Here is a 23,855-nt window from a genome sequence, read left to right as displayed (position 1 = left end):
TGAGTCAAATTAAGTGTTAAAGGTTAGTACTATTAGTGGACCAGCAGCACGCACAATCATGTGTGCTTACGGACTGTATCCCTTGCAGACTGTATTGATATATATTGATATATAATGTAGGAACCAGAATATTAATAACAGAAAGAAACAACCCTTTTGTGTGAATGAGTGTAAATGGGGGAGGGAGGTTTTTTGGGTTGGTGCACTAATTGTAAGTGTATCTTGTGTTTTTTATGTTGATTTAATATAAAATAAAATAATTTTAAAAAACGATACCGATAATTAAAAAACCGATACAGATAATTTCCGATATTACATTTTAAAGAATTTATCGGGCCGATAATATCGGCAGGTCGATATTATCGGACATCTCTAGTAATTAAGAGTTGGACAATATCGGAATATCGGATATCGGCAAAAAGCTATTATCGGACATCCCTAATATTGATATATAATGTAGGAACCAGAATATTAATAACAGAAAGAAACAACCCTTTTGTGTGAATGAGTGTAAATGGGGGAGGGAGGTTTCTTGGGTTGGTGCACTAATTGTAAGTGTATCTTGTGTTTTTTATGTTGATTTAATAAAAAATAAAAAAAATGAATAAAAATACTTTATTTATTGTGCGGCCCGGTACCAATCGATCCACGTACCGGTACCGGGCCGCGGCCCGGTGGTTGGGGACCACTGGAGTAGAGGATCTTCGGCAACAAGTGGGCGTTGAGTTTCTCCCCCGCGCCCTCCCTCTGTGGGTGAGCGTGGGCGGCCCCGTGTGGCAGGAAGGGAGAGCGAAACACGACACCCCGACAGAAGAGGAGGCGAGGGGGGCAAGAGGAGGGATCTCCAGCGGGCGAGTGGAAAAAGGAAAAAGTGCGAGCCGGAGAAAAAGAAGCGCAGAGAAGGACGAGAGTTTGCCTCGGCGACTTTTTACCCGAGCAGCGCCGCCGTTTGGACCGCAGGCGGAGGATGAGGACGAGTGCGATGACGACGCGGATCACAACACGACCATGCTGCGTGGTTCCGACACGCGGGAGAACATTCTAGACTCCATTCCTGCGCTCCTTCCCAACTTCGGCCTGTGCCATTTTTCCCCCCGCGGAGTCACGCAGGCAACTTTTTGCGCACCGGGAGGAAAATAAAACCCTGCGGGAAAGAAACTTTTTTTTTAAGTTTTTTTTTTTTTTTTTTTTTTTTGGCGCCTCAAGCACAGTGACAATAAAAAAAAATTAAAAAAAGGTGATCTTAGGAGGAATCCCACGCAAAAAGAAAGAAGAAGAGTCATTTTCCAACACGGGAGTGTGCTAGCCAGCTAGCAAAGCTAACCAACTTTAAAGTTGGCGTTCGACGGCAAAAGTGAGCCGAGAAAGTCGCAGACCACCACCATGAAGACCCCGGCAGACACGGGTGAGTTCGCCGCCCCCTTATTGTCAACTTAAAACAACTATTTCACCAAGTCGGTGATGTTTTAGAAGGACAACAACAGTGGTTAGCTTTCCGCGGCTAGCACGCTAACTCGCCAGATTAGAAGTTGATGGAAGGTAAAAGTGGCAGCAAAACGATGGCGCATGCGTGACTTCTTCATCGCAACGTCAATCAAAGTTGATTTATATAGCCCGAAATCACCAGTGTCTCAAAGGGCTGCACAAGCCACGACCACATCCTCGGCTCGGATCCCACATCAGGGCAAGGAAAAACTCAACCCAATGGGATCTAATTAATAGTGTGAGAGTCCAGTCCATAGTGGATCTAGTTAATAGTGTGAGAGTCCAGTCTGTAGTGGACCTAGTTAAGTGTGAGAGTCCAGTCTGTAGTGGACCTAGTTAAGTGTGAGAGTCCAGTCCATAGTGGATCTAGTTAATAGTGTGAGAGTCCAGTCCGTAGTGGATCTAACATAATAGTGTGAGAGTCCAGTCCATAGTGGATCTAGTTAATAGTGTGAGAGTCCAGTCCCGTAGTGGATCTAGTTAATAGTGTGAGAGTACAGTCCATTGCAGATCTAGTTAATAGTGTGAGAGTCCAGTCCGTAGTGGATCTAACATAATAGTGTGAGAGTCCAGTCCATAGTGGATCTAGTTAATAGTGTGAGAGTCCAGTCCCGTAGTGGATCTAGTTAATAGTGTGAGAGTACAGTCCATTGCAGATCTAGTTAATAGTGTGAGAGTTCAGTCCGTAGTGGATCTAGTTAATAGTGTGAGAGTCCAGTCCATAGTGGATCTAGTTTATAGTGTGAGAGTCCAGTCCTTAGTGGGTCTAGTTAATAGGGTGAGAGTCCAGTCCATTGTGGATCTAACATAATAGTGTGAGAGTCCAGTCCATAGTGGATCTAACATAATAGTGTGAGAGTCCAGTCCATAGTGGATCTAGTTAATAGTGTGAGAGTCCAGTCCGTAGTGGATCTAGTTAATAGTGTGAGAGTACAGTCCATTGCAGATCTAGTTAATAGTGTGAGAGTTCAGTCCGTAGTGGATCTAGTTAATAGTGTGAGAGTCCAGTCCGTAGTGGATCTAGTTAATAGTGTGAGAGTCCAGTCCGTAGTGGATCTAGTTAATAGGGTGAGAGTCCAGTCCGTAGTGGATCTAGTCAATAGTGTGAGAGTCCAGTCCATTGTGGATCTAGTTAATAGTGTGAGAGACCAGTCCATAGTGGATATAGTTAATATTGTGAGAGTCCAGTCCATAGTGGATCTAATTAATAGTGTGAGAGTCCAGTCCATAGTGGATCTAGTTAATAGTGTGAGAGTCCAGTCCATAGTGGATCTAGTTAATAGTGTGAGAGTCCAGTCCATAGTGGACCTAGTTAATAGTGTGAGAGTACAGTCCATAGTGGATCTAGTTAATAGTGTGAGAGTACAGTCCATAGTGGATCTAGTTAATAGTGTGAGAGTCCAGTCCATAGTGGATCTAGTTAATAGTGTGAGAGTCCAGTCTGTAGTGGACCTAGTTAAGTGTGAGAGTCCAGTCCATAGTGGATCTAGTTAATAGTGTGAGAGTCCAGTCCGTAGTGGATCTAACATAATAGTGTGAGAGTCCAGTCCATAGTGGATTTAGTTAATACTGTGAGAGTCCAGTCCGTAGTGGATCTAGTTAATAGTGTGAGAGTACAGTCCATTGCAGATCTAGTTAATAGTGTGAGAGTTCAGTCTGTAGTGGATCTAGTTAATAGTGTGAGAGTCCAGTCCATAGTGGATCTAGTTAATAGTGTGAGAGTCCAGTCCGTAGTGGATCTAGTTAATAGTGTGAGAGTCCAGTCCTTAGTGGGTCTAGTTAATAGGGTGAGAGTCCAGTCCATTGTGGATCTAACATAATAGTGTGAGAGTCCAGTCCATAGTGGATCTAACATAATAGTGTGAGAGTCCAGTCCATAGAGAATCTAGTTAATAGTGTGAGAGTCCAGTCCGTAGTGGATCTAGTTAATAGTGTGAGAGTACAGTCCATTGCAGATCTAGTTAATAGTGTGAGAGTTCAGTCCGTAGTGGATCTAGTTAATAGTGTGAGAGTCCAGTCCATAGTGGATCTAGTTAATAGTGTGAGAGTCCAGTCCATAGTGGATCTAATTAATAGTGTGAGAGTCCAGTCCATAGTGGATCTAGTTAATAGTGTGAGAGTCCAGTCCATAGTGGATCTAGTTAATAGTGTGAGAGTCCAGTCCATAGTGGACCTAGTTAATAGTGTGAGAGTCCAGTCCATAGTGGATCTAACATAATAGTGTGAGAGTCCAGTCCATAGTGGATCTAGTTAATAGTGTGAGAGTCCAGTCCATTGTGGATCTAACATAATAGTGTGAGAGTCCAGTCCATAGTGGATCTGGTTATTAGTGTGAGAGTCCAGTCCGTAGTGGATCTAGTTAATAGTGTGAGAGTCCAGTCCGTAGTGGATCTAGTTAATAGTGTGAGAGTCCAGTCCTTAGTGGGTCTAGTTAATAGGGTGAGAGTCCAGTCCATTGTGGATCTAACATAATAGTGTGAGAGTCCAGTCCATAGTGGATCTAACATAATAGTGTGAGTCCAGTCCATAGAGAATCTAGTTAATAGTGTGAGAGTCCAGTCCGTAGTGGATCTAGTTAATAGTGTGAGAGTACAGTCCATTGCAGATCTAGTTAATAGTGTGAGAGTTCAGTCCGTAGTGGATCTAGTTAATAGTGTGAGAGTCCAGTCCATAGTGGATCTAGTTAATAGTGTGAGAGTCCAGTCCATAGTGGATCTAGTTAATAGTGTGAGAGTCCAGTCCATAGTGGATCTAGTTAATAGTGTGAGAGTCCAGTCCATAGTGGATCTAGTTAATAGTGTGAGAGTCCAGTCCATAGTGGATCTAGTTAATAGTGTGAGAGTCCAGTCCATAGTGGATCTAGTTAATAGTGTGAGAGTCCAGTCCATAGTGGATCTAGTTAATAGTGTGAGAGTCCAGTCCATAGTGGATCTAGTTAATAGTGTGAGAGTCCAGTCTAGGGCTGAACGATTTCAGGAAAAAATCTGATCACGATTTTTCTGACAGAAATTGCGATTTCGATTTTGACTCACGATTTCTTTTCAAATCAAGCTTCAGTAACAGTAACAGATTTAAAACATGACAAAAAATGATATACCATGAAAACATTAAATGCTATGTAATGCAAGGATGAATACTAAAAGGTAAGAATTGCTTCAAACATGTATTTATTAAGAAACATGCATGTACATTCTCCAAAGTTCTTGACCAACAGCAGTTATTAAAACTAAAGAACTAAAACCAGTACAAAAACCTTAATTATGTTAAGATAAATAAAAAAGTTTAAGTTAAATAAAATACAAAACAATTCCAACACAAAAAGCAATGCTTAATATATAATAAGAAAAACAAAATTCAACAACTTCAATAAAGGAAAAAAAGGATCCTGACCTTATGTAAACAGTCTTATACTCAAGTAGGTAGGTCAGTCTTTTATGGCTCAAGAGAGCTAGCCTATCAACATCTATAGCAGCAATTCAAGTACTTTATTCAACCCTGGAAGAAACCTGAACAATATTTTAAAGTGAAATTGAAAAGTAATGGTAATAAAGAAAATACTATTACAAAAACAAAATGACCCAACCTCTGCCCTTCTGAAAAATATGTCAGACATTAAAATAGGTGGGTCATTCATTTACCGCTTAGCAGCACCCAAATATTGCACATCTATTCTGTTAACAATAGAACGGCTGCTCTTCTCATAAGGAGTTATACTGGCAAACGACGCTGTAATTGTGGTATGTTTGCTACAATGGGCTGAATCGCTCGGGGTTGACTTTTCACCGGACTTTTTGGTCATACATTCGTCGTGTAACTGCCGGTGGTGATTTTTCAAGTGCCGGAATAAATTAGTCGTGTTGCCTTGGGATGTGGCGACTTTGGCCCGACAAGTTTTACAAAGTACCTGTTTCTGATGCACATCTGAAGTTTCGAAACCGAAGTAGTCCCAAATGACAGACGTGCTGCTCTTCTTCTGTATTAAAACTAAATCCTCCTCCACTTCTGACCCGGCGGCAGCAGCCATTTCCTCCAGGACGTTTGTTTCTTCACCAAAGTTGTTAGTGGGCGTGTACGCGGTAGCCTCGTCAATGGCCGCCTCTGATTGGTTAGCGTGACGGCATGCCCTGCTCACAAGTAGTTTACCACTTCTGATTGGTGAGTTTGACAAGGCATGAGAGTAGCACGAGCAGGCTGCATATACACAACAGACATGTCAGCCAGGAGAGCTAAATAACGTTCGTCTAAAACCGAAGCCTTCACGATCTCAAGATTGAGACTTCTGAAATCGCAATTTCGATCTGAAAACGATAAATCGTTCAGCCCTAGTCCAGTCCATAGTGGACCTAGTTAATAGTGTGAGAGTCCAGTCCATAGTGGATCTAACATAATAGTGTGAGAGTCCAGTCCATAGTGGATCTAGTTAATAGTGTGAGAGTCCAGTCCATTGTGGATCTAACATAATAGTGTGAGAGTCCAGTCCATAGTGGATCTGGTTATTAGTGTGAGAGTCCAGTCCGTAGTGGATCTAGTTAATAGGGTGAGAGTCCAGTCCGTAGTGGATCTAGTCAATAGTGTGAGAGTCCAGTCCATAGTGGATCTAGTTAATAGTGTGAGAGACCAGTCCATCGTGGATATAGTTAATATTGTGAGAGTCCAGTCCATAGTGGATCTAATTAATAGTGTGAGAGTCCAGTCCATAGTGGATCTAGTTAATAGTGTGAGAGTCCAGTCCATAGTGGATCTAGTTAATAGTGTGAGAGTCCAGTCCATAGTGGACCTAGTTAATAGTGTGAGAGTCCAGTCCATAGTGGATCTAACATAATAGTGTGAGAGTCCAGTCCATAGTGGATCTAGTTAATAGTGTGAGAGTACAGTCCATAGTGGATCTAGTTAATAGTGTGAGAGTCCAGTCCATAGTGGATCTAACATAATAGTGTGAGAGTCCAGTCCATAATGGATCTAGTTAATAGTGTGAGAGTACAGTCCATAGTGGATCTAGTTAATAGTGTGTGAGTCCAGTCCATAGTGGATCTAGTTAATAGTGTGAGAGTCCATTCCATAGTGGATCTAGTTAATAGTGTGAGAGTCCAGTCCATAGTGGATCTAGTTAATAGTGTGAGAGTCCAGTCCATAATGGGGCCAGCAGGATATCATCTTGAGTGGAGACAGGGCAGCAGCGCAGAGATGTCCCCAACTAATGCACAGATGAGTGGTCCACCCCAGGTCCCGACTTTGAACAGCTAGCACTTCATCTGTGGTCACCTAATCTGTGCCCCCCTCTCCTGAAAAGAGACAGCAGATCAACTGGTCTAAAAGGGGGGTCTATTTAAAGGCTAGAGCAGTGGTTCTCAAAGTTTTTTTGTCATCCCCCACTTTGGACAAGGGGGAGTTTTCAAGCCCCACCTGCCCCCATCCCACCAACAGAACGCTAATGCCAAGCTTAACATTGTCAAATTGGGGACGGCGTGGCGAATTTGGTAGAGTGGCCGTGCCAGCAATCGGAGGGTTGCTGGTTACTGGGGTTCAATCCCCACCTTCTACCATCCTAGTCACGTCCGTTGTGTCCTTGGGCAAGACACTTCACCCTTGCTCCTGATGGCTGCTGGTTAGCGCCTTGCATGGCAGCTCCCGCCATCAGTGTGTGAATGTGTGTGTGAATGGGTGATTGTGGAAATACTGTCAAAGCGCTTTGAGTACCTTGAAGGTAGAAAAGCGCTATACAAGTATAACCCATTTATCATTTATTTATTTATATAAATTTATTGAACATCAAGTTGTATACATTCAAACTCAATAACATAAAATAACATCAAGTTCAATAATAAATAAAATAACTGTGCAGCTGTGGTATAACTTGCATCAAGTTCAATAATAAATAAAATAACTGTGCAGCTGTGGTATAACTTGCATCAAGTTCAATAATAAATAAAATAACTTGCATCAAGTTCAATAATAAATAAAACAAAAGTGTTATAACTTGCATCAAGTTCAATGATAGATCAAATAAAAGTGTTATAACTTGCTTCAAGTTCAATAATAAATCAAATAAAAGTGTTATAACTTGCATCAAGTTCAATAATAAATCAAATAACTTGCATCAAGTTTAATAATAAATTTAAAAAAAGTGCCACTTTGCAATCTTTGCAAAAAAAAAAGGAGGAGCTATGCATTTGGCAAGACAGGGAAAGTGAACATGAGTTTTACAGTACTCCAGCATTAGTGGCTGCAATGAGCCTGTTTTGCACTGCACAGCTTTTCAAATCAGGGTTGCAGGCTTGACACTGCCACTCTTAAGTCATGCTCAATGTTCAGCTGAGACCTGTACTTCGTTTTGAGTGAAGCAACAGCTGAAAAGCCTATCTCACACAGATAAGATGTGGCAAAGGGGAGAAGAATGAACACAGCTTTCTGCCCGATGAGTGGATATTGATTAGCCTGCTACCCATCCGGGCAATAGTTTGTTCCGCTTAGCCCCGCCCCCATTAGTTACTGTTGCTATGTCTGTCAAACTTTCGTTCCTACCTAGAAATTTAAAGCCTACAGGAAAAATAAGTAATTTACATTTATTTTTATAGCGGATTTTACAGACAGAAACACAAAGTGATTTACAGTGTGTATAGAAAATGAAAACATAGTAAAAAAAAAAATCTAAGAATATAACAAAAATAAAAAATTTTTAAAGTGACATTTCCTCCTGTTCCTCGCGCCCCACCTGTCATGTCTCTATTCCCCACCAGTGGGGCGCGCCCCACACTTTGAGAAACGCTGGGCTAGAGTATACAAATTACTTTTAAGATGGGACTTAAATGCTTCTACTGAGGTAGCATCTCTAACTTACTGGGAGGGCATTCCAGAGTACTGGAGCCCCAATAGAAAACGCTCTATAGCCCAAAGACTTTTTTTGGGGCTCTGGGAATCACTAATAAGCCGGAGTTCTTGCCGGGACATGTGGTACAATACAATCAGCAAGATAGGATGGAGCTAGACCGTGTAGTATTTTATATGTAAGTAGTAAAACCTTAAAGTCACATCTTAAGTGCACAGGAAGCCAGTATATATATATATATATATATATATATATATATATATATATATATATATATATATATATATATATATATATATATATATATATATATATATATATATATATATATATATGTATGTGTATATAGGTAGGTATATACAGTATAGACGTAATATGATCAAACTTTCTCGTTCTTGTCAAAAGTCTATCAGCTGCATTTTGTACCAACTGTAATCTTTTTAATGATAGTCATAGGGAGGCCCGAAAATAATGTGTTAGAGTAATCATCTCCTTGTGCATTTTTCCTAAATGCAGGAGTGTTGTCTTGCAGGGAACCGGCAATGCACAGGTCCTACTTTTTTATTTGCATGACAGTCTTGGACTTGCTTGAGGCGCTCCAGTTGAAAACGAAGTCGGGAGTGAGTCAAGTCAGGCCATTGTGCTGCGAAATGTGCTCATTTCAAGCTTAAACTTGCTTTTTTGTGCACGTCTTAAGAGTTAATCATCAAGAAGTGTGCGCTTTATGGGAGTGAATGAAACTTTTTTTCACCAAATACCACCAAAATGGTCAACCTTTTAAATACAGTAGCGTAGTAGGCCAAAGTATTCAACAAGGCAGATGTTTTGTTTAACAAGTATATTTAATATTTTGGGCCACTGCCACATTACACACAGTTTGAACAGTAACACTGTTTAAATCAGGGGTCCCCAAACTACGGCCCGTGGGCCGGATTCGGCCCGCCAGCATTCAAAATCAGGCCCGCGGGAAGTCCCAAGTATTAAAAAAATAAATTATTAATTTTTTTTCTGTCTGTTCTTATCCACTTTGTACCGCTTGCTACTCACGGTGTCTCCTAGCCGCTCAGGCAAATCATATTGTCTAAAAATGCATTTTCTCATCGATAACGTGACATCATCGCGCGCGTGGAAAGTGCGCTATATATATCCATCCATCCATCTTCTTCCGTTTATCCGATGTCTGGTCGCAGGGGCAGCAGCCTAAGCAGGGAAGCGCAGACTTCCCTCTCCCCAGCCACTTCGTCCAGCTCCTCCCGGGGGATCCCGAGGCGTTCCCAGGCCAGCCGGGAGAGATAGTCTTCCCAACGTGTCCTGGGTCTGCCCCGTGGCCTCCTACCGGTCGGACGTGCCCGAAACACTTCCCTAGGGAGGCGTTCGGGGCTATATATATCTTATATATATATATATATATATATATATATATATATATATATATATATATATATATATATATATATATATATATATATATATATATATATATATATATATATATGTATGTATGTATGTATATGTATACATATAGCAACTTCACCACAGCAGTTAGGAAATAAAACGGAACTAATATTGAAATAAAAGTATAAATAAATGACATCATGGTTGCCTACAAAGCTTCACTCCTGTGCCAGATCACAATCATAAGTCTTTATTAGAGTAGGAGATTATTCGGCCTGATTAGATCACCCCTGCTGGGATAAGAATTCTGATTGATGCCCTGAATGGAGAACGGCACCATCAACTTTTTTCTCTCCTCAATTAGCAGCCAACATTTTCTCTATCGTGTCTGTCCTCGAAATGAATGACTTTAGACTTTACAGGTAAGACTTTTAAGTATGTCCTATATTCTTACAACATGGCAGAAAGTGCTCGTGGGTTTGCTGCCACACAACTGCAATCTATTGGTGGCGGTCATTTTAATGGATGCTGCGGCAGAGAATTATAAGTGAGCCAAAAAAAAAACTAAACATAATTAGGGCTGTGCGATATGGCTGAAAACTCTTATCACAATAGATGTGTTTTATGTCAGTTGATATTGCTAATTATTAATATTTGTATGACCTATGACAAATTTGGACCAGGAGAAAAATATATTAAATGTAAACATTTTCATTTCAAATTTAACCGTCCTCTGATTATAATCCCCCCAGCTCTCAAGGCAGAAAGGAAATGTCAGCACAACCATATAAAAACAAATTCTAAACATTGAACACTTAACCTACCTTAAACTACCATGAATTGATTAACGTGGACCCCGACTTAAACAAGTTGAAAAACTTATTCGGGTGTTACCATTTAGTGGTCAATTGTACGGAATATGTACTGTGCAATCTACTAATAAAAGTTTCAATCAATCAACCAACAATAACTTCTTAAAACGAAGGTGCAAAAATAAGGAATATGTAAGAAATGCTTAATAAAGTGTAACAAAATAGTGCAAAGTGTGAAAATGTAAACAGTGTAACCTGATAACTATTTTCTGCAGGTTTAGTGCCAGGAAGTTACAGCTCTGTGCCTATGTGTCACGAATGATCGATCTATGGCCCCCGGGATGATATTTGATTAGTATTAGAACCGGCCCGCAGGCCACAGCCGCCTGCTGCTGTTTTGCACGCACCAATACTACATCGTGTTGGCGCTAGGAACTTTCAAAACGGGTTCCCAGTGACCCCATCAAGTCATAGAAATGGGGTCCCACTTTTTTGTAAGCGTTTTGGCCCCTGAGCTAAAATGAGTTTGACACCGCTGCTCTAAAGGGTGAGCGCGGCTAAGGTGGTTTGGTATTAGCGGTCTTGGTGGGGACTAGCGCCTTGCATCATTTACAGACCACGTTGGTCTGACTACGGTCTGTTTTTAAAAATATCCCCAAAACTGCCATACTGTCGAGGTGACTTTTTCTGTTTTATCTACAATTTATTCGCTCTCTACATCATTAATTTGTACTTTCTCTTCTCACTCAAGAATCAACCACCACACAACCAACCTTCCAGCTTCTTCCGACGAAAAAAATAAATATCGAACACACTTTTTATTGATATCGATCACGTGTTTATCGCGATATATATTGATATTGTATTACCACCAAGCCCTATTAGATATCGAAATGACCTTTCTATTTGAAATGTCGCCCGTGGTTTGGGATGGCTACCTTCCACAATATGGTACCAATTCTATATATTATGTCAGACCCACTCGACGTCCATTGCATCCGGTCTCCCCTCGAGGGAAGGGTCACCCACATATGCGGTCCTCTGCAAGGTTTCTCATAGTCAATCACATGGACGTCCCATTGGGGTTGTGAGTTTTTCCTTGCCCTTATGTGGGCTCTGTACCGCGGATGTCGTTGTGGCTTGTGCAGCCCTTTGAGACACTTGTGATTTAGGGCTATATAAATAAACATTGATTGATTGATTTAATTCCCGGTACCTGGCAATCTGTACTCGTCAGTACCAATTTTTGCTACTTTTGTGTGTTCATGCGCTAATAAATGTTCATTTGTTTAATAATGAAATCTATTTTCAACTTTAGATTAAGAATGTGCTGATAATAAGTGTGCTGTCCTTGTCATATCTTGTTTTTTTACACGTTTGTCCCAGTGAAGTGAATTGTATTTATTTAGTGCTTTTCTCTAGAGACCCAAAGCGCTTGACATAGTGAAACCTATTCTCTCCACTTAACTTACATTGAAACAAGTGTGGGTGGCACTGGGAGCAGGTGTGTACAGTGTCTTGCCCAAGGACACAACGGCAGTGACTAGGGTGGCGGAAGCAGAGATCGAACCTTGAACCCTCAAGTTGCTACCAACTGAGTCACGCTGCTCCAGTAAGGAAGTAGTCTTCGCTATTAAGTTCAATGGGCCAGTCTTATCTTTTCGTGAGTCCTACAAAGTGTTTATACTGTAAGTATTGAACGTATTACACACCCGCTGTTGGTTGTAGTTTTGATTACCAAATTTGGAAGTGTTGAAATTGCCAAGTAAAATCGCTAATGCTAATCAGCAGCTTGTCTATGGCATATCCACTGCAAATTAGCATCAAGCTAGCACATTTTGAAGAGTACAACCTTAGTTTTGAGTAATTTCTATCAATAATGCTTGCTTTGTTGGCATTAAAAAGAATTGCAACTTAACCTAAAGTGGTGCTTCTCAAATATATTCTGTTAGGCCCCCCCAAGGTAGAATCAAATATTTCACACCCCTCTCCCACTCTCCACCGTGGCTATAAACAATATCAATTGTCTATAAAATTGTTATAACTATACCTCTGCATAACATTGTGAGTTAATTACCATTAAATGAAACAACACACCTGTCTTTCCTCGCCTCCCACGCCCACCAAGTGCTACATACGCTTCATCATATGTTCCCCGAGGTTACATGCGCCCCCCCCTGGCATCGCACCTCTCCCCCCTACCCCCATTATTCGAAAAGGACTGACCATAAGGCAGTTTGCTACAAATACGCCTGTTTGCTTGCTAGTGTTTGAGTCGGTGCCGCAACCAAAGTCTGCAACCAAATTTGGCGCAACGTTCAACAGAAGTGTCAAAATATGTGGATAAGAGATGTCCGATAATATCGGATTGCCGATATTATCGGCCGATAAATGCTTTAAAATGTAATATCGGAAATGATCGGTATCGGTTTCAAAAAGTAAAATTTATGTGTTTTTAAAACGCCGCTGTACGGAGAAGTACAGAGCAGTTGCGTCTCCCAGTCATACTTGCCAACCCTCACGATTTTCCTGGGAGACTCCCGAATTTCAGTGCCCCTCCCGAAAATCTCCCGGGGCAACCATTCTCCCGAATATCTCCCGATTTCCACCCAGGCAACAATATTGGGGACGTGCCTTTGCGTGCCGGCCCAATCACATAATATCTACGGCTTTTCACACACAAGTGAATGCAAGGCGTACTTGGTCAACAGCCATACAGGTCACACTGAGGGTGCCGTATAGACAACTTTAACACTGTTACAAATATGCGCCACACTGTGAATCCACACCAAACAAGAATGACAAAGACATTTCGGGAGAACATCCGCACCGTAACACAACATAAACACAACAGAACAAATACCCAGAACCCCTTGCAGCACTAACTCTTCCGGGACGCTACAATATAAACCCCCCCCCCCCCCCTCCTCCCCACCTCAACCCCGCCCACCTCAACCACCTCATGCTCTCTCAGGGAGAGCATATCCCAAATTCCAAGTTGCTGTTTTGAGGCACGTTAAAAAAAATAATGCACTTTCATCCAGCGGGGCATCACAACAAAATTAGGCATACTAATGTGTTAATTCCACGACTATATATATCTGTATCGGTTGATATCGGAATCGGTAATTAAGAGTTGGACAATATCGGAATATTGGATATCGGCAAAAAAGCCATTATCGGACATCTCTAATGTGGATCAATACTGGTGGGATTTGGTTAGTACATTTTTTTAAGGGACAAACTGGGTACCCATGCCTACTTAGTATAGTGACAAAGTCTCTAAGTTGGCAACACTGATCCAGCCTACTGCATCTTCTTATTCTCTGGTAGACCGTGTGTGACCAAGCTGCATTCACAGACATTCCCCTTTTAATGTGTTTATGGGTGACGGAAAACACGTAGCGCCAAATCTATTTGTGTCAAATTTATTTGTGACGGGCCGCATAATTAACATGTTGTTGACGTCCATGTGGTCTGTTTGTGATGCCTTGTCAAGAAAGTGGAACATTTTGCATTCTGCATTTTGTAGTTTTTTTTTTGTGGCTTACAAGACCACGCTAAACTGTCACCACTGTTGTGTTGTCCGCATGACACACAGGCCTTTTGTGTGCGTTTCCTGTGTGTGGCTCGGTGCACTTGCGGGTGCACACAAACGGATCAGAACGGCACTCTCCTCCTATCAGGAAGTCAGCCGTCTGGCCCCCGACAAGTCCAATTTTCCACTTGTGTTGCTCCTTGTATCAACACGTGTGACGTCACCCACAGCCAGCTTTGTTGTGCTTAGTGTGTGTGCGTGTGTGTGTGCGTGCACGTGTGTGTGTGTGTGTGTGAGAGCTGGGTGAAAGGGGCCATACATGAGCAATTAGCAGGCGTTAAGTCTGGCCAGGGCAGGGCTGTTGTTAATGACCTCCTGTGTATTTGTGTGTGTTGCCATATGTTGGCAACTTTCTCCACATAAGACTTTAGCATGCTCACAACAATGCAAGTGTTTGACCAAATTGAGGACGACCATTTGTTTAGGCGGCAAGAACGGGCAGAAATCTCCCACGGGGGGAGGCCAATTGGTGAGGCACAGGCGCATTACTTTGCGGCAAGATTTTGAGATCACGATTTGCTCAACTTTAACTACTTTTTGCCCGTGAAGGCAGACATTTACTGCCTTTTTTTGTTCTGAGTAAATGGAACCAAAGTAGAAGTGACAGTTTGGTAGATTTGTAAAGATAATGAAGAAAAAAGTCACTACAAGGATTGGAGAAATCTCTAGAAACTTGAACAATTCTCAACAATGTACAATAAGAAGCATCAATTTAAAAAAAGAGCAAAAGGATATAAGACAAAAACATGCTAATACTAATTAATAAGAGATTAGTTTTTAAATGTGTAGCTTTTTTTTTTAAAAAATATTTTTTTAATAAATTCTATGCATCAGTGCAGATTATGCAAAGTATATGATGATGTCATAATGACCACGCCACTTGCAAGTATGTTGGCAATCTGGGTAAAACCCTGAAACTTGATGACGACTTCCTGGTAGGGATGGTCAATAATGGGCCTCTTGCATTAATGATGTACAGTACAGGCCAAAAGTTTGGACACACTTTCTCATTTCAATGCGTTTTCTTTATTTTCATGTCTATCGACATTGTAGATTGTCACTGAAGGCATCAAAACTATGACACCTGTGAAGTGAAAACCATTTCAGGTGACTACCTCTTGAAGCTCCTCGAGAGAATGCCAAGAGTGTGCAAAGCAGTAATCAGAGCAAAGGGTGGCTTTTTTAGAATATAAAACATGTTTTCAGTTATTTCACCTTTTTTTGTTAAGTACATAACTCCCCATGTGTTCATTCATAGTTTTGATGTGACAATCTACAATGTAAATAGTCATGAAAATAAAGAAAACGCATTGAATGAGAAGTTGTGTCTAAACTTTTGGCCTCTACTGTATATCATGAACTAATATTTGATTTATAAATGATGATAGAACTATTTCAAAATGGATTACAAAGTCTCCTAATTATATATATACCTTAGTATTAGAGATGTCGGCCGATCATATCGGCAGTCCGATATTATCGGCCGATAAATGCTTTAAAATGTAATACCGGAAATGATCGGTATCAGTTTCAAAATTACCGGTATCTGTTTCAAAAAGTAAAATTTATGACTTTTTAAAACGCCGCTGTGTACACGGACGTAGGGAGAAGTACAGAGCGCCAATTAACCTTAAAGGCACTGCCTTTGCGTGCCGGCCCAATCACATAATATCTTCGGCTTTTCACACACAGAAGTGAATGCAACGCATACTTGATCAACAGCCATACAGGCCACACTGAGGGTGGCCGTATAAACAACTTTAACACTGTTACAAATATGCGCCACACTGTGAACCCACACCAAACAAGAATGACAAACACATTTCGGGAGAACATCCGCACCGTAACACAACATAAACACAACAGAACAAATACCCAGAACCCCTTGCAGCACTAACTCTTCCGGGACGCTACAATATACACCCCCCGCTACTCCTTACCCCCCCACCTAAACCCCGCCCACCTCAACCTCCTCATGCTCTCTCAGGGAGAGCATGTCCCAAATTCCAAGCTGCTGTTTTGAGGCATGTTAAAAAAAATAATGCACATTGTGACTTCAATAGTAAATATGGCAGTGCCATGTTGGCATTTTTTTCCATAACTTGAGTTGATTTATTTTGCAAAACCTTGTTACATTGTTTAATGCATCCAGCGGGGCATCACAACAAAATTAGGCATAATAATGTGTTAATTCCACGACTGTATATATCGGTATCGGTTGATATCGGAATCTGTAATTAAGAGTTGGACAATAACAGAATATCGGAAATCGGCAAAAAAGCCATTATCGGACATCTCTACTCCTAATTATATATATATACCTCAGTATACTTGGTATCGTTACTGTCAATATTTGTATCGAATCACCCACTCCTGAGCTCTAACTTAACGGCTAGCGTGGCTTCCTGTATCCTCCTGCGGTGAAGTCTGGCATGTTTAGCTAGTCCTCCACAGTGTTGTGAGAAACTAAGTTTACTTGCGGCCATGGAGGGGGAGGATTAGTGACTCTTGCTGTGGAGTAACAATAGCCGCTAACTCTCGAGCAAGGGCGTCACATTGCGTTCGTTCGCTTGTCGCTGTCAAATTTGCGGGACAAAGAATGTGTCATCAACATGCTTTATCACGATACAACGTTATTATTAAAAGCTCTGTCTGTCGAGAAAACGTACTTCCTGGGTCCATGTCACAAGTACTGTGGAAATTGCTCACCCAGCAATGAAAAGAAAACCCGGGACTAATTAAACATGGTCCTGGGTACATTAGTAACACCTGGCAACAGGATGTAGATTCCCCCGGTTGCCCTCCCATCATGCATCTGTTGTCGGTCCGACACAAACTATGACATTCCTGATTGCGACCCGGCCAAGTCCGGACTAGAAAAAGCCTGGAAAAACTGCCTCTGAGCGACGTCAGCGGGTCTCCGAAGAGTTGTGGAGCCACCGCGCAGGTCAACACCGCTGTGGATGCCTGGGCTCCGCACAGCGGCAGGCCTCTTTTCCTGGAAGTATGTGTGTGTGTGTGTGTGTGTGTGTGTGTGTGTGTGTGTGTGTGTGTGTGTGTGTGTGTGTGTGTGTGTGTGTGTGTGTGCGCGTGTACAGTGGCTCTGCTGACCCGTGCACGAGTGGAGAGAATAGACGAGAGGTCCCACACAAGCTGGGACATGCTGGCCAAACAAACAGCAACGCCTCTCGCTCAGGAAAAGAGCGACAGGTCACCTCAGAGTGCTGATTGACATGAATGTGTGTGTGTGTGTGTGTGTGTGTGTGTGTGTGTGTGTGTGTGTGTGTGTGTGTGTGTGTGTGTGTGTGTGTGTGTGTGTGTGTGTGTGTGTGTGTGTGTGTGTGTGTGTGTGTGTGTGTGTGTGTGTGCGTGTGTGTGTTGTTTTTAACACCCAAAAGACCCATTGTGTGCTCGTGTTTTCATATACGCTGCCCGGCCACATTATTGGCTACTTTTGAAGTTTCTGCAGGAAAATGTACCTGAGAGGGGGCAGACGGGTGTTTTGACTGGACTCATCCTGACTGAAATGTTATGACTGTGATCTCTGACACATGGCGAGCCAGAGGACCACTACGGTCCAGGTGTGATCCCGTGCCGCTCTCTCACACAAACCCCCCAGAACCTTGCATAGTTCAATTGGACCGGGCCCGGCAGCTCTCGTAATTAGAGAGATCCAGAATGTTTTTTTTTTGTTTTTTTTTTTCTCTCCTAAATGGCGGCATTCAAACGTTCCAACTGTGGCATCTGTTGGCAGCGGCTCCCGAGTGGAAAGTCTGCAGCGGGGAAAAAGTGAGGTGTATTCCAAGTGAATTAACTTTCTCACCAGCGACCACCGCCCAGCAGAAGAGCTGGCAGCGGACTGGAGGAGGAGGGGGGGGGGAAAGAAAAGCGGTTTGGGTTTTGTGGCGTTTGCATTTGGTCGGTCCAGCCAGGAGAACACTTGCTGGCACGACACCTGCTTTCTGAAAGACTTGAAGGAGAGTTTCTACATTTAAAACACTTCCTTGTGTTTTACATCGGGATGCGTGCCAAATTTGATATTTTTATAGGCACCGCTCAGATTTCATCGGTACGCAAAATCATACAGTGCCATGCTTCGATGCCAATTGTTGGGCGTGACATCACGTCCGGTTGCAGACCAATTTATATTGGATTTGCCATAAGCAGGCTACTATTAGAATCAGCAATTTTACATGGCAATTTCAACAACTCCAAATTTGGTAATAAACTACAACTAAGATGAATGTTACAATCAAACAGCTGGTGTGTAATAAGCACAACAATTGCAGTGTAAACACTTTGTAGGGCGCAACACTTCCATGTTAGACAACGTACCACGGATAGCCTATACCAAGGGCGTCGAAACGTTTTCCTCAAAGAAAAGTCAAAAGTATGCGGGGGCCCTTTTTGGTACTTTCTTATATAGTTTAAAAAACAATCTAAAATCAGACATTGCAAATATGTAAAGACAAAACTTACTGTAAGCTTTGTGTTGTAGGTGACAAAGTGTACTATTATTAGTTACTACAGGGGTGTCCAATGTGTGGCCAGGGAGCCATTTACGACCTGCAACATATTGTCGAAAAAACCTAATAGAAATGTCAGAAAAAACAAAGAAAATATATGTAATGTAATGATAAATGTTGATACTAATAACAATACAATTTGTCACTTACAACACAAAGCTGATACTAAGTTTTAATTGATAAAATCTGTTTATAGCATTTTTTTTTAACTAAAAAAAAAACTATCAAAACACTAAGACGTTTTAAAGTTTCAACACTTTTAGTTATTAAAAGTATGTCTTTTTGCTCTTTTTTCTTACAGTTTTACTTCTTTTTTCCGACAAAATGTTGCGGGGCAAAACAACTCCAGCTGTAAACGGCGCATCCCTGTTGTATACAGTACTGCATTGCAAATGAGACTCAAATGGTAAAAGAAAACAATATATATCAACTGGACAACACAGTTATCATTATGGGCTCATTTTTGCATGTTACATTAAAAAATATTTTATTATCAGAACCCTATCGGTTTAAATGTGAAAGGTACCATCCTTAGTTCTTCAGTACATAACATGTAATGGTGGTTCTTTGATAATAAAACTGCATAGATTGTTATACAGACTATCTTCAAACCACTTTCTGACTGTATGATGGTCTTATTTACATGCTGAAGTCCTCCTCCAAGCCATGCCCCCTTCGTCTTCGCCCCGTCAGCCATGTTGTAGTTTTTAGGACTTCCATATGGAGTCTTCTGACCGATATAAGTTACAACTACCGTATTTTTCGGACTATAAGTCGCACCGGCCGAAAATGCATAATATAGAAGGAAAAAAAAATATATAAGTCGCACTGGAGTATAAGTCGCATTTTTTGGGGAAATTTATTTGATAAAACCCAACACCAAGAATAGACATTTGAAAGGCAATTTAAAATAAATAAAGAATAGTGAACAACAGGCTGAATAAGTGTACATTATATGAGGCATAAATAACCAACTGAGAACGTGCCTGGTATGTTAACGTAACATATTATGGTAAGAGTCATTCAAATAACTATAACAAATAGAACATGCTATACGTTTACCAAACAATCTGTCACTCCTAATCGCTAAATCCCATGAAATCTTATACGTCTAGTCTCTTACGTGAATGAGCTAAATAATATTATTTGATATTTTACGGTAATGTGTTAATAATTTCACACATAAGTCGCTCCTGAGTATAAGTCGCACCCCCGGCCAAACTATGAAAAAAAACTGCGACTTATAGTCCGAAAAATACAGGTACGCGCTACTTTTTTATCAGAAATGGCAACAGCGGAGGATTTTAGCATGAAAGTGCATGTACGAGCTAGTCTGCCCCACAGCAAAAGAATAGAATAAAGTTAGTGACTACGACTCAATATAATTGGCGGACTTGTGCAAAGCTCTTCAGGTAAACCTCTACCATATATGGAGTATCCGCTCAAGTATATTAATATTAACAGGTAAGAAAAGTTGTATAATAATATCCCCTTTAAAGCAAACTTTACTTGTCTGCACCATCCACAGTCAACATGGCTGACGTAGAAGAGAATGTTGTTGCTCGACTTGCACGCGCTTCAGCAGCTGTGTGCTTTCATTTTGATGCTTCAAGTCCGTGTGGTAGCAGACGTCTAGTGACACGGCGCTACTAGCCACAGGGCCACCGCCGCCGTCGTCTTTCCATGCTTCCATGTAGAGATGTCCGATAATATCGGACTGCCGATATTATCGGCCGATAAATGCTTTAAAATGTTATATCGGAAATGATCGGTATCTGTTTCAAAAAGTAAAATGTATGACTTTTTAAAACGCCGCTGTACGTGTTTTCAGTTATTTCACCTTTTTTTGTTAAGTACATAACTCCACATGTGTTCATTCATAGTTTATATGTGACAATCTACAATGTAAATAGTCATGAAAATAAAGAAAACGCATTGAATGAGAAGTTGTGTCTAAACTTTTGGCCTGTACTTTATATCATGACCTAATATTTGATTTATAAATGATGATAGAACTATTTCAAAATGGATTACAAAGTCTCCTAATTATATATATACCTTAGTATTAGAGATGTCCAAAAATATCGGACTGCCGATGTTATCGGACTGCCGATGTTATCGGCCGATAAATGCTTTAAAATGTAATGTCGGAAGTTATCGGTATCGGTTTCAAAATTACCGGTATCTGTTTCAAAAAGTAAAATTTATGACTTTTTAAAACGCCGCTGTGTACACGGACGTAGGGAGAAGTACAGAGCGCCAATTAACCTTAAAGGCACTGCCTTTGCGTGCCGGCCCAATCGCATAATATCTTCGGCTTTTCACACACACAAGTGAATGCAAGCATACTTGGTCAACAGCCATACAGGTCACACTGAGGGTAGCCATATAAACAACTTTCGCACTGTTACAAATATGCGCCACACTGTGAACCCACACCAAACAAGAATGACAAACACATTTCGGGAGAACATCCGCACCGTAACACAACATAAACACAACAGAACAAATACCCAGAACCCCTTGCAGCACTAACTCTTCCGGGACGCTACAATATACACCCCCCGCTACCCCTTACCCCCACCCACGTCAACCCTGCCCACCTCAACTTCCTCATGCTCTCTCAGGGAGAGCATGTCCCAAATTCCAAGCTGCTGTTTTGAGGCATGTTAAAAAAAAATAATGCACTTTGTGACTTCAATAATAAATATGGCAGTGCCATGTTGGCATTTTGTTCCATAACTTGAGTTGATTTATTTTGGAAAACCTTGTTACATTGTTTAATGCATCCAGCGGGGCATTACAACAAAATTAGGCATAATAATGTGTTAATTCCACGACTGTATATATCGGTATCGGTTGATATCGGAATCTGTAATTAAGAGTTGGACAATATCGGGATATCGGCAAAAAAGCCATTATCGGACATCTCTACTTCCATGCCCTGCTTTCTTATTGTATCCTAATGGGAAGGATTACATTTAAAAATGTTGCCGCATGTATGCTAAAGAAAATTTAAATTTCTTCTAGTGGTGTAAATACCGCCTTTGTCACGGTTCTCTACGTACTTAGGTTCAAGGGAACTAAATTCAAAATGTCAAACTTCTTAGTTTTTGTGTAAACGGTTTAAACATAAAGAAAAACAAAAAAACTGCAATATGTAATCATTTCTCCGAAAATATAACTCTAAAATGACGTATAAATAGAAAAGTGCAACCTAAAATGGAAGTTCAAAATGAACAAAATTAAACAAATATTAAATCATGTCTTAAATGTGTTATTAATATAATTAGAATTAAATATGTAAATATGGTAATTTTGTTGCGATGAGGTGGCGACTTGTCCAGGTGTACGCCGCCTTCCGCCCGATTGTAGCTGAGATAGGCTCCAGCGCCCCCCGCGACCCCGAAGGGAATAAGCGGTAGAAAATGGATGGATGGATGGATGGTAATTTTGTCAGTAATGTATTTAATGCAAAAGTACATAGAATTATTTTATCATTTTATTAATTATTTAATCATTTATTAAAATATTTCATGAACTGTCAAACTCACCAATCAGAGTCAGTGGGAGGGGCTAACATATCTAGTCCAATGGTTGCTTTGGAACTTTGAAAGTATTGCGAAACATGGCAGCTCAAGAGGGCATACCCGTACTTTATCTCTTTTGGGAAACATTTATCATTGGGGGCGTCGTTGCCAGCAACTTGAGGGTTCCAGGTTCGATTCCTGCTTCCGCCATCCGAGTCACTGCCGTTGTGACTTTGGGCAAGATACTCTACCCACCTGCTCCCAGTGCCACCCACACTGCTTTAAATGTAACTTAGATAATGGGTTTCACTATGTAAAGCGCTTTGAGTCTCTAAAGAAAAGCGCTACATAAATATAATTCACTTCACAGTGTGGCATATGTTAAGCAAGGCGTGCTGACCCACAGCATGTAGCAGTTAAAGTAGAGAAATGTATTCAAGTTGTCGGAGTTATTTCCGCACTTTTCAAACAGAACTCTTCCGCATCTCTTTTCGAAGTTCCACTGACAAGTGGGAATGCCGAGTAACCAATCAGGTGTTAGGACCCGCCCACTGAATTCGATGGTTGAGTTTGACAGATTAAAAAAAACAATGAAGTGCTGACACACTTGTTCAGGAAAATCATTAATAAATGAGGTAATCATTAATGAATTATTTGATTAGTGAATTAAATATTTGAATCATGAAATTAATAATGAATTAAATATTGAAATAATTAAATGTACTTTTATGTTGAATTAAAGACACATTGCATTTTTTTTTTTTAATGTATTTAATTTTGTCGGTTTTCAGTAAGAGTTTAAAGAACGTGAATGATTTTTCTGGTAAAGTTCTTTGAGGTTGAAGTGCAGAATGAAAAGTTGCCAAGGACGTATTCAGCAATTTTTGTTTGGAATGTCCTCTCAATGAGGAAGATGATTCTCATAAGAATTCCTGCCTGATAAACAATCTGGGTTTCTGTATGTTCTCCGTCCGTCCTTGGATTGACTCTTCGAGTGTAATTCATGTTTGTGGAATACGTCGTTAAGTCTGTCCAAATGGATACTTGGTGACAGTGTTATTCCGAGTAGCCTCTATGGTGGCGTGTGTTTAACGCAAAGGTGTCCTAAGTTTTTCCGCTGAGGGCCATACACTGAAAAATCAAAGCATGCGGGAACCATTTTGATATTTTTCATTTTCAAAACTAATAAAATACTTCTTTTTTTTAATCTTTAAGGCTCACTTCAAGTATGGTCATATGTCTCAGTCATAAAGTTGTATATATATATATATATATATATATATATATATATATATATATATATATGTATGTATACACATATACAGTATATATATGTGTGTATATATTATATATATAATATACACACACATATATATATGTGTGTGTGTGTGTGTGTATATATATATATATATATATATATATATATATATATATATATATATATATATATACACATATATATGTGTGTGTGTGTGTATATATATATATATACATATATATATGTGTGTGTGTATATATATATATACTGTATGTATATATATATATATATATATGTATATACAGTATGTGTGTATATATGTGTGTGTATATATGTATATATATGTGTGTGTATATATACACATATATATATGTGTATATATACAGTATATATAAATATGTACTGTAAATGTATATATATTAGGG

The 23,855-nt window shown here is 40.5% G+C and overlaps 1 protein-coding gene across 1 annotated transcript in view; it reads left to right on the top strand.

The window, feature by feature from the left end:
* Positions 1-799: 799 nt before the first annotated feature.
* The window catches only part of erf (Ets2 repressor factor), an 89,607-nt gene continuing 66,551 nt past the window's right edge, over positions 800-23,855 (top strand). The window contains exon 1 of the mRNA XM_062047394.1: positions 800-1,405. Coding sequence (XP_061903378.1) covers positions 1,384-1,405 — 22 coding nt within the window. The 5' untranslated portion in view covers positions 800-1,383. The remainder of the gene's footprint in view (positions 1,406-23,855) is intronic.

Source organism: Entelurus aequoreus, linkage group LG05, assembly GCF_033978785.1.
Source record: "Entelurus aequoreus isolate RoL-2023_Sb linkage group LG05, RoL_Eaeq_v1.1, whole genome shotgun sequence".
NCBI lineage: Eukaryota > Metazoa > Chordata > Actinopteri > Syngnathiformes > Syngnathidae > Entelurus > Entelurus aequoreus.
This window is presented reverse-complemented; position numbering and strand designations above follow the sequence as displayed.